We start from the raw sequence: 15,967 nt of genomic DNA, 5'->3' as shown, positions 1-15,967 counted from the left end.
AAGGATTTTTGCCAATTCTGAGCCCTGCTAACTGATGAAGTTGTCAGAAAAAGATCTAATGATGCTTGAAAATGCGGGGAGTGAGCCAGCTGCCAGATTGCCCTCCCACCTCTGACTCCGCATCAGGGAATTAGGACCCTCCCTCTCGGGGCGCAGCGGGGGGCGGGGGGGGCAGTGAGTGCTGGAGGTTGAGACTCCACTGCCTTTCATCAACTGTGTGACCCCTTTGATCCTCTGCTTGCGGGCTGTAAGTGAGGATAACTTTGAGGATTAAATGAGATGATGTGTGTGCGAGGCCACAGCACAGATTTCAGGGCAGGCTGGGCTGGCAAGGGGTGGGGCAGGGAGGCTGCTGTCTTAAGTCTGCTGAATGGACAGAAGTGGCCCTGCCCACAGCCCTGGGTGGGTGAGAGCTGCAGTGGCCAGCTCCATGTGGGGAGGCCCCAGGTCACCCCCAGTGTTTATCTTGGGAGGGAGGGCTGGGAGAGCCAGCCGATGAGATGAAAGGCTCAGAGTGACCTCAGGCCCTGTGAGTGGGGGTGGGCCTGGGGTGGGAGCCTGGGAGGCTGGGCTGGGGTGCTTGGCAGGCCAGGCCCGGCCCTTTGTTCTCTCTCCTTTCTCAGTGGAACATTTGTTCACGCGGGAGTCCGGGCACTAGGGGTGGGGCCTGGCTTGGGGACTAGGGAATCCGACAATTCCCAGGCCTGCCTCAGGAGCCTGAGAGGCTGGGCTCTGGGAGGTGCCCTCCCGAAATGAGTTGGACCTAAGTGCAGACCTCCCTAGTACACGAGGCACACATGTGTCATCTGCTACCCAAGGGTGGGCTCGGCAGGTCACCCAGCCAGAGATGGGAAAGCCATTCCCCCCTCAATCACGAACTGTCCAGCCCGCCAGCTCCTCCCCATGCTCCTTCCTCCCCCTGCTACATGTACACACATGTGGACATACATACACACACCCACACGTGTTGCCTGCTTGGAAACCTTGATTTCATCCTCCCTAGTAGACGAAGAGGTATGGGGAACAAACAGGTCTTGGATGCAAATGCATTTTTCCAATTGTGGGGCTGTGGATAGAGCTTTTAACTTAGACTCGGCTTCCTCGCCTGTAGTGTAGGGAGGTACGCCGTGCTTCACAGACGTGGTGAGAAGCAAACAAGGCAGAGTATGAACAGGACTTGTAACCAAGAGGCACTCGGCTAATGGCAGTGGACGTTTGAGGCTGGAAAGTAGAATTGCTATAACCATCCAATCTGCTTCTTTGTTTTTTCAGCAAGCCAGGGAGAATATCGACGGGGGAGGGAGGGGTTCGGGGCAGTGGCCTAAATACAGCATGGGGATTATCACTGGGTCCAGCTGTCCTGGCTCGGGCCGTGGGTGAGCAACACAGCCCCACCCGCTCCTGGCCTGCTGCCTTCCCTCCTTGTCCAGTTCTCTGCTCTCTGGCTGAACGTGGTACACTCGGAGGACAGCCCTGAGCTCATGGGAGCCAAGAGGTGAATGTTAGGGGCAGGCAGGCCAGCTCCTCACAGGGATCAAACCTCAGTCGGAGCTTCCCGAGGATGTGGTGGGAGTTCAGAACGTGCCGCGTGGAAATAGCCTGGCTGGAGCGGGAGGCGTGGGTTCCAACCTCGGCGCAGGCTCTGATGGGCCCTTGACCTTGAACAGTCACGTCCCATCTGTGGGCCTTAGATTTTTCATCTGTCGAGGCGGCCATGAAAAGGCTCTGACAAAGCTGATCCACAACTGCACTAGGAAGACCCCCAGAGTCAGTCACTGCCATCCCTCCGCCCCAACCGCTCCTCAGATGGACAGGTGGATTCCAGTTCTTCCTGGGTGTGCCATCACCCATGGAAGAAGAGAACCCAAAGGCCTTTCGGACCCCTTCCAGCCAGGGACTCCGCCAGACGAAGCAGGATGGTCGTTTATAATAACAGAGTTTTCACTGGACCAATTGCTTACCCCCTTTGACCCTCTGCTTCCCCAGCTGTCAAGGCAGATAATGACTCACCCAGCCGAGGGCTGCCGGGAGAGTTGAGTGCAGCGCCCAAGTGCTGAGCCCTGACCCTGGCCCAGCCACAGGACAGTACTAGGGAGGTCCTTCCCCGGCCCCTGGGGAGGGGTGCTGTGCCCAGACTTGCCTGACTGCCCCAGAAGCCGCTCAGCACCCTAAGAAGGTGGGAGGGGCACCAGCAGCATGACCAAGGTGTCTTGGGCTGGGTCTCTCTGGGAGGGACTGTGCCCACCGTGTAGCCTTTGTGAGCCTCTCTGGGCCCCAGCATTGGGCACTGGAGTTGAGAACCTGAGCTCTGCAAAGCCCCCAAGGTTTGCGACTCTCCTGTTTGTTCTTATCCCTGAATTTGCTGAGAAAAGGCCTTCTAGGCCCCCAAGACCTCACTCCATATACAACATATAGTAAATGCCTAATAACTACTTCTGGGGTGAATGGATAAGGACCGGGTGTGGGAAGCCCTGTTCATCAGACTCCAAAAAATGTCTCTTCTCCGTGGGAATTGCCCTCTGATAATCAACAGGACAAAGAGTGACCTTTCCCAGGGGTCCGTGGGGAGGGAGGGGGCTCCCCGAGCAGCCTGGCCGGGCTGCAAGGCGGTGTGGGGACGGGAGGGGAGAGCAGGGAGCAAGGCTCTGAGGATACCAGCCAAGCGGAGCATCTGGGAGGTCGGACGTGGAGAGCTCTCCAGGAGAAAAGTTTGGGGGCAGCTGCTGTCTGCGTGGAAGATTCTGAGACCCTCAAGATCCCAGCAGCAATGAGGAGTGGGTGTTTTGGAAACATTTTTGAAACGTATTACTAAACATCAGGAAATCAGGTGTCAATCCTGGATAAAGATAGCAGGTTGAACCCTTGCATCTCTTTTCATTCCCTTCCGATACCCACTAAAATTATAGTAAAGCAGTCTTTAGAGGCGTGACCTACAAAGACAGAGAGGACACAGGGGAACAGCAGCAGTTACTCAGTGATTCTTCCCCAGCTGAGCTCCAGGATCCTGACAGCCAGAACTTTCCTCCTGTTCTTGACTGTCCTCAAGAAATGGTCCCTTCAGTTCACCCTTCAGGGAAGCTCCCAGTCGACGAACCCCACCCAGAGACTGGAGTTCTGAAACAGCTTTTTAGCAGCCACCTCCCACTCTTAATTATGAGCAGACAGTTACCAAGTACCCAAGGAACGCTTCTGACATGAGAGATGGTGACCCAAACAAGCTAGTGGAAAAAAGCACCTTGGATTACAAATCAGAGAAGACATTACATCCAGTAAAAATGAGAGCATACTATTAAAAGAAAGAGAAATAAACAGAGAATAAAAATGAGCCCTTGGAAACGAAAATCATGATGGCAGAAGTGAAAAACTAAATTGGACATGAAGATAAAGTTGAGGAAAACTCCCAGGAGAAAGAGCAAAGGGAGGAAGATGAAATATACACGAGAAGAGACGGCAGTGAGTTTATTGCAAGCTATTCTAGGTAGCCTATAGGCAGGCCTCCGAAAGGCCCAGAAAAACTGGGGATGGATGGAAACCACGTTGGAGCTGAAACCTTAGGAGCCATACCTGGAACGTCTCCTGACACCTCGGACGGGTTCCCAAGCCTCTCAGTGCTTTTACAGAGTTGATGCTGGGATAAAACGTAGTAGGCACCAGGCTGTGCACAGACCACCTGCCTGCAGGAACCCCAGAAAGGGAGGTGGGAAGAGGCCGGAGGTGCGCGGTGGCCCTGTTCAGTGTGGGAGCTTCCACCAGACCCCCTGTGAGACCCCAGTACCTTCCCCCCAGGTCTTGCTGCTGGCTGTCCTGGTCCCAGAAACTAGAAACCCAAGCGGGTCACACCATGCCACTCCTCATTCATGTTTACAGAAAGCAAGATCATTATTTACAAGAACAGAAACACTGAGCTAATTCACTTCTAAATACACCAAACAGAGCGACAGACAAAAAGAAAACAGAAACTTCTCGGTAAAAAGGGGCAGTGCGTCCTGGCCCAGCAGGGCCTTCCTGTGGTCAGGCTTTTCCGCTAGCCTCTGCTGCCCAGGCCGCTGTTGCCTTGCCCTCCGCTGACAGACAGATGCTTCCCAATATTAACCAACCTACTTTTTCCACGAGTGAATCCAAGTTAAGAAAACAGAACTTTCTTCCCAGATCACTCAGGACCCTGAGCCAAGTAATACCAGTACCCAGAGCTCCCTGGGGCCCCGTTCTCAATGCTTTTCCAGAGATGTGTTCTGGGCAGGGTGAGTCACCCAGCTCCCGTCCTTGGGGCTGCAGAGGACACGGGGACACTTGGGGCCCCACCTCCCATCAACCCTCTCCTTGCTCCTTTTGGGAAGTCAGCTTTCTGCTTCGACCGAGATAGGAAAGGCACAGACGGAAACTTGAGTCCTGGATCTAAAACCCCAAATGCTAGTCTGAGGACCAGGCACGATCAGGGACAAAGTTCCTGACAACCAGTAACAGAGGGAGAAAAATAAAAACAAAAGGGGATGTGTGTGGAAAGAACTGTTATTGCTTCTGGGATTAGATCCTTCTTACGTTTTTGTTCTAAAATGAACATCTTTTAAAAATGAATGATGATTGTGGAGACATGTTTTAAGTCTTTACTTGGCAAAATTGGAAAGTTGGCATTTCTAGCTAGTCCTTCCTCAAAATAATAATTTTTTGAGTTGGGGGGTGGTGGATTTTATCGGACTATGAAGTCCAAAGTCTGGGACACACTGTGGTAGATGACACAAAGGAGAGTAAGACCAAGCTCCAGGGTAGAATCAGAACCTCAGACCCGGAGGCTGGGGAGGGCACCAGTGCATGCAGTCCAGTCTCCTCTGATACCTAGGTGTGTGCTAGAACACCCCAGCTGAATGCTTGGCCAGCCTCCCGCTTGGTGCCCGTCAGGGACAGGGAGCTCATTCCCTCTGCATGCAGCTCTGATGATTAAAAAGTGCTTCCTTCTACTGTGGAGAAACCTACGTCCTTGGACCCATGCCTATGCCTGGGAGCACCTAGAGCCAGGCCTTTCACTTGCAGGAAAACAGCTCCACGCTGCACCCCTCCCTCCTAGTCTTTTGCTGGGGTCTATTTGCTTCCCCCTCACCCTCAATCATTCCTTTTGTGAAGTGACTTGCTTGAGATCACTTGCCTAGCAAGTGAGTTCAAAGCCAGCTCTTCCGGTCCTGGCCCTATGCCCTGTCCCCTAGTTCTCTAGATGTGGCAAAGGCTCCGTGTCCTCAATTCATGAGATGGTACTGGTTGTTCAGAACCAGTTGGAAAAGCAACAAAGAAACTAAAAAAGGGAAGAAAAAAAAAAGCAACAAGCAAAAAAGTCAGTGTGATCCCAATAAACACTTATATATCCACATTAAAAAAAAAGTGTGGAAAGAAATAAGGCAAGATGATCATGACAGTCATACCCTGAGGTAGGCTACGTGATGATTTTTACCATATTTTTGCTTTTCTGTCTGTGTTTTCCAGTTTTTCTGCAATGATGTGGTTTTTATTTGTAGGATAGAATAAAATAATGACCGTTTAAAAGGATGAAATAAGAAATGTAAAATTACTCTCGTCCCAAGACCCCGTCTCAGTCCCCAGCCACTGTCCAGTGAACAAACTCCTGGGGCTCTAGGGCTCCAGAGATGACCCAGATTGTGGCCTCGCCCTGGGGCGGTGGTCCGCCCACAGCCCCTCACACATCACAGCACTTTACAGTAGCCTGACATTTCTGCTGCATCGGCCCCCAGCCCTTGTCTGCCAGATGATGAGCCTGCGGCCAAGCAGACCCCAGACCACCCGGGGTTGTTGCCCAAGTGCCCATCTGCCCCTCCTCCATTCTTCTCCAGCCTTGGCAGCCCCACCCCAGACCCCAAGAAAAGGGAGAGGAAGGTGAGCAAAATGGAGGGTGCAGAGGACCATGGCTCATCCCTGCAAGGTCTGTTACACAGCGCAGGGCGTGCATGTTGTTTTACAGACCGGAGATTAAACTTAGAGGGGAGATGTGTCATCCGTGGAGTGTGATGGAGCTGGGTCCGGACCCAGCCCTCTGACCTAGTCCAGTGATTTCTCCTCTGGGGCTCAGATCAGAGCCCCCAAGCGTGACTAGGGTGTGCTGGGTCCATCCAGAGTGCTGGGGCCACTGGTCATGCAGCACCCTCCATACCAGCCCTCTAGGGCGGGTCTTTGCCAGCTGCTCCCCAAGGCGCCTGGCAGCCCCAGACACATGTCAGCACCGAGCCAAGCCCTGATTGGAAGTGCAGGCCCGGCTGTGGGGTCAGAGTCCTGCCTGACTTCCAGGCTCTGCTGTGTCATGTGGCCCTGGGTAAGCTGTTTCCCTCTTGGGGATTCAGTTTTCCGATGGATAAAACCAGAGTGGAGAATACTGGAAAGTGACTAGACTGGTGGTTTCTAAGTTTCTTTCCAAGCTTAGCATTCAGATATTCTGGGACTGAACAGTGACACCACCGCCTGTCCAGGGAGGGGAGGGCAGAAGCTCCCCATTCAGCCTCGCCTCTCAGTCTAGGTCTGGGAGAAGTCCCCCACCTTGTGTTTGAGTGTTTGCGGGTGTGAGGGTGTGCAGGGCTGTGTGTGTGAGGAGGGGGTCCTTGGAGGACAGGCTCCCCATTTTGCATCTGGGATAGACACGTTCTCCAATGATGTCATCTTTTTGAGGATTCTGCTCCCAGCTCCCCCCGAGATCCCACACCCCTTCTGGTTCCCTTGTCTTCTCAGTTCCAGCCTCTACTGCAAGTCCCGGGCTATGTGTTCCTTCTCTGTCTTTGCCCTAGAACAGGTCTGTCACTTCGGAGGGGCCGCCCCTCCCCCGCCCACCATCTCTCCCTCAGAACCCCTCCTGCCACCCGCCCCCGGCCCTCTTTAAAGAGGCGCCCACAGCTCTCTGAGCCTGTCTTGCTCCAGACAGAAATGAAGATGGGCTCTCATTGCACAATGACACCTTCAAACCATTATTCTGCCAAGATCCGAATGAAAAATCAGGAAGCCTGACACTGCTGTGATTTGTTAACCTGGCATTGCCTCTCTATGCTTTGCACAAAGTTTAATTAAAATCTCAGGAGTGATTGGGGAGCCCTTTTATCGTGCACCTCTGGGCTCTTCCAGGCACCCTGGGGGAAGGGCAGGGTCTTTTCACAACAGGGACAAAAGCTCAAGGACGGTCCCTAAAAGATTGGCAGCTCGTGCAAACACAGCCTGTTGGAGTGCACAGGGCCTCAGGGAGCACATGGAATCTGAGCCGGCCCACCACTCCACCCATTTCACAGGTGAGGACACTGAGACCAGTGCTTTCCACGCCTCAGCAGATCCCAGTGAGGCCGCCCCCACCCCCTCCACCCCACCCCGTGGACTCACCCTCAGAGCTGGCAGGGAGCTGACCTGGTCCGTGGTCAAGGTGGCCTCCTTGTATTACTTCCCGTGGGGACAGAGCTTCAGGAAGGAGTCGTGGATGCTAAGAAGAGAGGCGTGGTGGGCTGGGAGTGGGGACCAGCAGGCCCCCTCTCCCACGGGCTCTCTTTGGAGGAAGGGGACTCAGAATTAACTGACACAGAGAAAACAGTTATAGATCATTCCACCCTTCCAGAAACATCCCTGGTGCTCCAGTGTGCCCAGCGCACCGTGGTGGATGCAAAGATACGCCAGGCTCGAGGAAAGGTATGTGAATGTGTGCTCTGTAACCTGAACAGCCTGCAAGTGCACCGGAAGGACTTCTGTCCTCTCTCGCTCCAGCCCCTCATTTACGATGGAGAAACCAGCAGGGCCTTGGGGATGTCGGCATGCCACCCCAGGCCATCTGTCCAGCCCCACCCTCGACTCAGCTCAGAGAAAAGAGGTCGCTCGGTTGGTGTGGCCGAGCCAGGATTAGAACCCAGCTGCCTGCAGCCAGCAAATCACACAGCCACCCGAGGCCAGTGCGCTGACTCCAGACTGTGGGACTGAACAACTGTCCCCATCGATCCAATAATCAATGTCTGTCTGCAGGCCTCCTCACCGCTCCAAGGGATTTTGTTTACAAGGCACAGGCAGGTAGAGGGGGAAATGGCTGTGTGATCACAAAGAGGAAGCAGGCAGGAGAGAACTCTGCCCCCGGCCAGGAGGGGAAGCCCTCATCCTGTGGCCCCCCACCCCAGTCCACATTCTGGAGAATGAACTCTGTCAGCCTTGTATGGGGCCCCAACTGTCGCCAGAGACTTTACACTGACAAGTTGGGGAGAGAGCCAAGAAGTGGGGTGTGAAATGGGGGAGGAGAGACAGTCTCCAGGAGAGTATGGGTGGGAGGAGGGACACTGAAGGACAGCAAGGAGGAGAGGGAAGCCATCGCCCCTGGAGGGTCCAGTGGCCTACAAGGGGAAGGGGCGCTGGCAGTGGTCTGCCCCAGTCCAAAGGAGCATTTGATCACTGTCATTGTCAGAATTGCTGTTGTGGGGAGATAAAAAGCAGACTGACTTTCAGTACATTATATTAATTTTTAAGACTTCTCTGAGGCCAGGCACCTGTATGGCCGTTGCCCAGGGTGGGCTACTCCCGCCGTCCCCCACCCTGGTCCTCCACTGGGAGTGACTGCTGCACGCTGCCAGCTCGCATGGACGTTTTTCGTGGAACCTGCAGAACAATCTTGAAAGGTAGGGACCATTATCTCACTTTTACAAACGAGGAAACTGAGTCTCAAGGAGGTAAACTAACTGGCCTTGTCTAAGGTCACACAGGGGTAAGCATGAAGCCAGAGCTGCAGACGCCAAAGCTCCTTCCCCAGGAGCCCAGAGAGGGAGGTCTCAGAAGGACTGCAGGGGGAAAGGAAGGAACCTCCACTGCGGTTACCACCCCCCTTCTTGTGTCCCAAGCTCTGTGTGCTGAGTGCATCCAAGCATATCAGCTCATTGAATCTTCCCAGCAACCCTGCGTGAGAGGTATAGGGGCGATCATTTCCGTAGATGCGTAAACCGGGGCTCAGAGAGTTGAAGGGGTCTGCCCAAGGTCATGCAGCTTGGAAGAGGTAGAGTGGGGTCTGAACCCTAAGCCAGGCTCTTTGGGCTATACTGCCCACCTCTAAATGATCCACCTCCCACCCAGGTGAAAGACTCTCAGGCCCAACCCCCCACCCCGAAGAGCCTTCTGGGTTAGGGGGTGCTGTGAGAGGGCCCTGCCCAGACTTCGTGCCTTCTCAGGCTGCCAAGTGGGTGGGCTGCCCGCAGATGAATCGTGGCTGCGCCTCGGCTGCCACAAAATGTTCTGCTCCTCCAAATATGGATCAGCTAGCTCTAAATGGAGCTCTGAATTAATCACTAATAGAGTCAAAAGTCAAAGCCATTTGAAAAACTCACACATCCCGCCTGCCAGAAAACAAGCAACCCAAGCTGCATCTCCGGCCACACCTGGCCAGACAAGGGGAGGGGCTGTCCGCGGGCTCTGCGGGACTTGGACCTGCCGTGTCCACTCTGGGCCTCCGTTTGCCCTCTGTCCAATGAGTCTCAGTCACCCCCCTCCATCCTCCAGTGCAGGCACTCTGGGCCCCTCTCTGGCATCCTGTCCAAATCCTTGCCTCTGAGGCCCTCCAATTTAGCCTTTTTCTACTGGGTCCCACATTACAATCATGTGAGGAGCTTGTGAAAGTATCCGTACTCAGCTCTAGAGATTCTCATTCAAGGCTAGCATGGGGCCCAGGCCCCTATAGGTTCTACATGCTTCTGTATTTGTATTATACAGGTAGCACTGAGAACCCGGCTCCAGTGAAAGCCTCCAATTCCACACCTTCCACCCCAGCCTGGGCTCCACGACCTGGGCTTCACTCCCATCCCATGGGGTCAATTTTTCTTTGCCCCATGGAATGGCCTGCAGGTATTTTATAAATAAATGGCCCTATCTTTAGCTTGAAAAATGTGGCTTTTAGTCCTATGATCTGCTCCTTCCAAGCTGTGTGACTTTGGGCGAATCACTTCATTTCTCTGCGCCAGTTTCCTCATTTGCAAAAAGGAAGTGATAATACCATGAAAATAACAGCTACCACAGTCTCAGCGCCGATCCCTGTGCCAGGCACTGCTCTAACTCCTGACACAGATTTGATCATCTTATTGTCCTAGTAACAATCATGTGAGGTTGATACATATGACACTTTTTGTGAGTGTGGAAACTGAGGCTCCCTGAGGGTAAGAAACTCGCTCAAGATCACACGGCAAGTAAATGGCAAAGCTGAGCCTCGAAATCCAGGCTTTGGCTTCCAGGAAGCGAGCGTGTAACCACTCTGCCTGCTGACCTCCTGGTGCTCCAGGAGGACCAGGGGCTAACGGCCAGGACGGGGCCTGGAGACTGAAAATTTGGGGGACCTCAAGGTTGCTAAGAGGATAGAGGGGTCTTATGGCCAGGTCAGCCTGAGCAGGAGCTAGGGGCAAGGCTTCAGGCTCCCACGTCAGATCCACCCCGAGCCCTAGATCGTGTCAGGAGCCATCCCTGAGTGATACAGCATAATCTAAATTGCTCAAACTGAGTTGGGTTGACCCAGGCCCAGCCACAGAGGTCTAAAGGAAGCCACACGTGCCCTTTTTGAGTCAGGTCCCAGACCCGGGGTCTAGAGCCACAGCTGAAGATGAGGGCCCTGGAGGGCCAGTGCACGGAGCCCAAAGAGACATCCGGAAGGCAGGAGTTTCTAGGGCAGCACATTTAACCAGAAGTCATAGAAGGCTGACCTGAAAGCTGAGGATGAAAGGGACCCAGCTCTTTTCAGAGAGCAACGGGATGTGAAAGGAGATTCCCACAGGCTAGAAATTTAGGGTGGACAGACCCCTTCTTGGAGAGCTGAGCCAAGGCAGCCCTGGACGGGGAAGAAGCTGTGACATGTGGTCTGCCTCTCCCAGTATGTGTCGTCTGCAGATCCAGTGACCAGGCCTTTATGCCCTATGCAAGCCACAGGTGGGAAAGCATTTAGACGAGGGCAGAGGCACTCTCCTGCAAAGATGACCTGTTTATCAGTCTCTGGGTCACTGTTTTTCAACTGGCTAACTCCATCCAAGTGTAGTCAACCAAGCCACGTTCCTTTGTCACGTTTGTAGGAAAATCACAGCACGCTGTCAGAGGTGACGTCGGAAAATTGTTCAAAAGCGATCGGAGCTTAGTCAGGCTCAACTTGGCCGTGGCAGCCCATGACGGCTGCTTTCTCCCCTGAGCATCACGTACCATCTGCTCCCGGAGCCACGGCAAGTGCTGCTGGGCACCCATATCGAAGCTGCCCCTTCACGTTACAGACAGGGGGTCCACACGAACGCTAATGTAGTCAGTGCCCAGGTCCCCTCCGAGGAGCTGACCTAAGAGCAGCGCGTGCGCGTGTCCCGTTCCTAAGGTATTCTCTGTGTGTGTGCGTATGCATGGATGTATAACACTTTATTTTACAAAAACTGTAGCGTCCTATATATACCAGTCTAGTTTACCAAAGTAAGACAGATAAATAGGTTAAAAAAGCCAATAGCGCTATAAGGCTCACAATTAATATCACTAATACCCACTGTCCTATACCACCTTTTTACCCTTGCTCTCCAGAGGCGGCATTTAAAAGAAAAATTTGCTATTTCTCTTGGTTTTTCCTTAATATTTGCATAGTATTTCTAAAACACTGCTGATACTGCCGTTTATTGGTATTTTTTTCATTATAGACTTTATTTTGTGCCCTCTTACTATTAAAAAAAAAGAGAGAATTTCTCTCTCTCTGTATACTACTTCTCCTTCCCCTAACTTCCCAATATAAGACGAGTTGCCTGAATCAAAATTCAGTGTTTATGTTATTATTATATACATATTATTTTTACATTTGTATATATTATTACATATTATGTATGTATTATTCAAACATTGCTCACAGCTGAGTTCCCTAGTGCAACGTGATTACATTTTTCTTTCTTGCAAGACTCTTTGTTTTTCCCAGAGTTAATAATCACTTTGTCTTCCTTTTGCTTAGGTTTCAGTGTTTCTATCATTATTTCATCCCAAAACTTTCTGCAGAACTCTAAAGTTCCTCTTAATAGGGTTATATACATCACACCACCTATAGGTTCATTTTGTTTTCTTGGGGGCATCACTCTTGGAACTCCTAACTCTTTAATTCTAATCTGGACTCATTGCTTTTCAGGCCTGCTGCATGCACCAGTATCATGGGCTTTTCTTCACTGTCATCTTTGTAATTCCATTGTTTGACATCCTCTGTTTCCTGGTGCCCTTGTCTTCCTTTTTTTTTTTTTAGTTTACTTACTAGTTTTAATGGAGAACTTAGTTTACTTATTAATTTTAATGGAGGCTCCGGAAGCTCCCTGAGGCAAGGTGCATGAGGCACATGTGAGGAGCCCTAGCGACCCAAAGATGATGTGAGAGTCTTTGAACTTTCTGGATGGAGAGGGGAGCAGGCATATCCATGCTCAAGTGCTGAGAAGATAAATTGGCACAGCACAATCCCGTCATCCCTGTCAACATTTTAAACATAGCCACCCTTTGCCCAGCATTTCTATAGCTAGAAATCTCTCTTATGGATTTAATCTGACCTGTTGGATAAGCTCTTCATACATAAATATTTGTTTACTATAGCATTCTTGGTAGAACTAAAACCCATAAACAACTTAAGTGTACATTATGGGGGGGGTAGTAAAATAAATGATATACCTTTTATAGGAAAGAATGCTCCTTAGCCATTAAAAAGAATGAGGCAGGTCTCTATGTGCTGTATGTGAAACTAGCCAACGTAAAAACTTTAAAAAAAAGGTCGAGGACAGTATGATGCTTCGCTATAAATGGGTAACTGCTACAGTATGAATGGGATAAAATTTTTGAAGGATGCTTATGTAGATCTATGAAAATTTTTTCTGGAAGCCTCGATGTGAAAGTAACTGTGAACAGTGGCTATCTTCAGGGAGAAGGCCTGGGAAGGGGAGGGAGACATTTCCTTTTTTTTTTTTTTTTTTTTCCGGTATGCGGGCCCCTCACTGTTGCGACCTCTCCCTTTGCGGAGCACAGGCTCCGGACGTGCAGGCTCAGCGGCCATGGCTCACGGGCCCAGCCGCTCCGCAGCATGTGGGATCTTCCCGGACCGGGGCACGAACCCGTGTCCCCTGCATTGGCAGGCAGACTCTCAAGCACTGCGCCACCAGGGAAGCCCCTGACATTTACTTTTCACTTAGAAGTTTCTAGGCTACTTGAATTTTCTAGCCATGCTCACATATTACTTTTAAATTTTCATTTCATTTTTATTCAAGTGTTCCTTTTTAGAAAATATCAAAAAGGATGTATGGGTAGTAGGATATTGGTTATTTGGAGTTTTGTCCTATTTTTCTATATTTCAAAAAGTGAGCAACTATTCATTTTAAAGTGAAAGTGATGTAACCCCGTGACTGTCCCTGGTCTCTGTCACTCCCTGTGCCCCCGCCATCTCTCAGCCCCCATCTGTGTCTGGGGAGTCTCATGCCTGTGGCAGAATCATTGCCCCGCCTGGCACCTGAGTGGGAAGTGTGGCTTCCAGGCTGGGCGTGATGCTGGGGAGGGTGAATCCAAGCTGAGACAATGAGGGGAGAGAGCCCTGTGGGTCTAAGGATGGTCTCCTCACTCCAACCTCACCCCACCCACCCCAATGCCTTAGTGAAGCTCCTTTATTCCTCTAACAAGTTTGAGCTCTTGGCCCGGGCCGAGCGCTCACACATCTCCATGCCGTCTACTCCCTCCGCAGTCCCATGAGGGATCCTCGTGATGGTTGTCTTGGCCTGGAGCCTTCCCCACTGGCCATCACCTGCATGAGAACAGGGGCTGTGGACTGCTCACCCACACTCCCAGTGCTGAGAGGCACTGAAGCAAAGCTTGGGAGGGAAGGGAGGGCTACGAGAGATTCAACAGCGCATCAACTTTACCCAGCTACTGGGTTCTGCAGCCAAACGGGCTTCAGACCTGTTTCCTAAGTCCTTTCCTCCTTTGGCTCATCATCCCAGGGAGGCCCTGTCCACCTCTGTGATTCTATGAAGAAACCTTGCCTTGGATCCCATAGCAACCTAAGGCCTGACTTTTCACTCAACTGTAGTCAGGCCCTGGGAATCATGACCTTGGACCCTCGGGGTTGGGGTCCGTCTCTGCCTGGCCACTGCCAGCCTCGTCTCCAGGACTCTGCTGTTCTGAGCAGGGACCGTACTCGAGGATGTGAGTGAGGCTGTACCAGGGCAAGACTTCAGCTCAAGGGGAGGGAAAGGGGGCCCCCTCTACTCACCACAGGATTTCATCTCTGGTCAAGAAGGTCAAGGCCTGCAACAAACCACAGAGAGGTGACCTGCCCGCTCTGTCCAGCCCTGCCCTGGCCCCCCGGAGAGAGGGGAGCTTCAGGGGTTGATGAGAAAAAGCTCGTGCTCTCATTGCACAGCCAGGGAATGGAGGCTCCCAGCCCTGGGCAGTGGATACCTGGGGTGGTGCAGAGGAGGTAATGGTACCCCACCCTCCTCCCGCATCTCTGATGGTCTTGGGAGGGAGCATGTTGGCACAGACCTGCAGAAAGGATCGGAGACAAGGCTAAAACCCTGGGCTCTGGAGCAAGAGACAAGCCTCAGAAGGCTGGTCCGGGTCAGATGGATGTAGGTTTAGCGAAGGCGAGGGCCACCGCAAGAGTTTTCCCACCTGCTTCGGGAAGCTTCCACCTCTGCCCAGAATCTCCTGCCTGATCTACCCACCTGGTATTCTTCCAAGTTCATCTGGTACCTCAAACATTGCCCCATGCCAACCCTACCCTTTTCTCTGCCAGCAGTGGAACCTCAGCCCCAAGGGCTCACCAGCTGTGCACCAAGTGATCGGTTGCCTTGGTGACCTACATTCCGCCTTCTGCCCATTCTACCTGAGCACCTGAGTGGGCAAAGAAACAGATTCTTTTGGTTCCCGAGGCTAATAGACATCACTCCCCAAACAGCAAACAGAAAGTCAGCCCAATAGCAGGTTTGAGAGTCACACTGTCGGCACGTGCCACATGCTGACAAGGCATGTGATCTGGGGCAGGTTAACCAACCTCTCTGGGTCTTAGTTTCCTCATCTGTAAAATGGGGATGAGGATCACGGGATTGTTGTGAGGATTATTTGAGTCAATACAGGTAACGGTGCCTTGTACGTAATAAATGCTTGACAAGTGTTAGCTATTAGAACCACGCCCCAAGCACTATGCCAGGTGTGGGATGAGTAAGCATAGACTTTGACATCAAGACGTGGCCCAAAGAGCACAGAAAATGGCATTTTACCCATCCGTCAGGTCCCTGAAGGAGCAGAGGGCACAGTCAAATCAGGATCATATGAAGAGGGTCTAATAATAAAGGGACTCTTCAAAGACAAGGTCAGGGCGTGTGGAAATCACCCGGGATAGCATGGCATCCGGGTCAGAAACCACAGAGCTGTTACCAGTCCTGGACCAATGCCCATGGAATCAATATCCACACGCCACCCCCTCCTCTTCCTCTGATCTCCTGTGGGGACTGAGAGCAGAGTGGAGAGAGAATCTGGAAAGACGGAGAAGTCCAGCACAGACGTCAGTGTTGCCCGCCAGGAGGGTCCTCCCGAAGCCACCCCCTCCCCTAGTCTCAGTGCCAGTGTCGGTTTCCTGGTTCGTGTACCCATGTCCTTCCACATGCTGTCCTAGGTAAACATCCCAGGGGCTTCCTGATAGAGCTAGTTTACATCTCTGGAAATGCAGCTGCTCATTTTTCTTCATCTGCCCTCCACAGAGATGGAGACTTGCAGAAGAAACCCAAGAGCGCTTAGTCCTTATTTACTGGACAGACACAGGTAGAGTATCCACAGTATGTCAGGTGCTTGGCTTGACCCTGGGGAGAGATAGGTGAATGTGGTCTCAGCCCTCAAGGGATGGATACTTGCCACACACACACACACACACACACACACACACACCATGGGAGATGGAGTAGAGATGTCATCAGAGAGGTAATACGAGTTATGAGTATTTAGAAGAGGAGAC

The 15,967-nt window shown here is 52.1% G+C and overlaps 1 protein-coding gene across 1 annotated transcript in view; it reads right to left on the bottom strand.

The window, feature by feature from the left end:
• The window catches only part of CIB4 (calcium and integrin binding family member 4), a 45,299-nt gene extending 30,573 nt beyond the window's left edge, over positions 1 to 14,726 (bottom strand). Inside the window, 3 exon segments of the mRNA XM_024764544.1 lie at positions 7,360 to 7,456; positions 14,228 to 14,262; positions 14,682 to 14,726. Coding sequence (XP_024620312.1) covers positions 7,360 to 7,456; positions 14,228 to 14,262; positions 14,682 to 14,726 — 177 coding nt within the window.
• Positions 14,727 to 15,967: the final 1,241 nt, after the last annotated feature.

This window comes from Neophocaena asiaeorientalis, unplaced genomic scaffold, assembly GCF_003031525.2.
Source record: "Neophocaena asiaeorientalis asiaeorientalis breed wild unplaced genomic scaffold, Neophocaena_asiaeorientalis_V1.1 scaffold345, whole genome shotgun sequence".
Taxonomy (NCBI): domain Eukaryota; kingdom Metazoa; phylum Chordata; class Mammalia; order Artiodactyla; family Phocoenidae; genus Neophocaena; species Neophocaena asiaeorientalis.
This window is presented reverse-complemented; position numbering and strand designations above follow the sequence as displayed.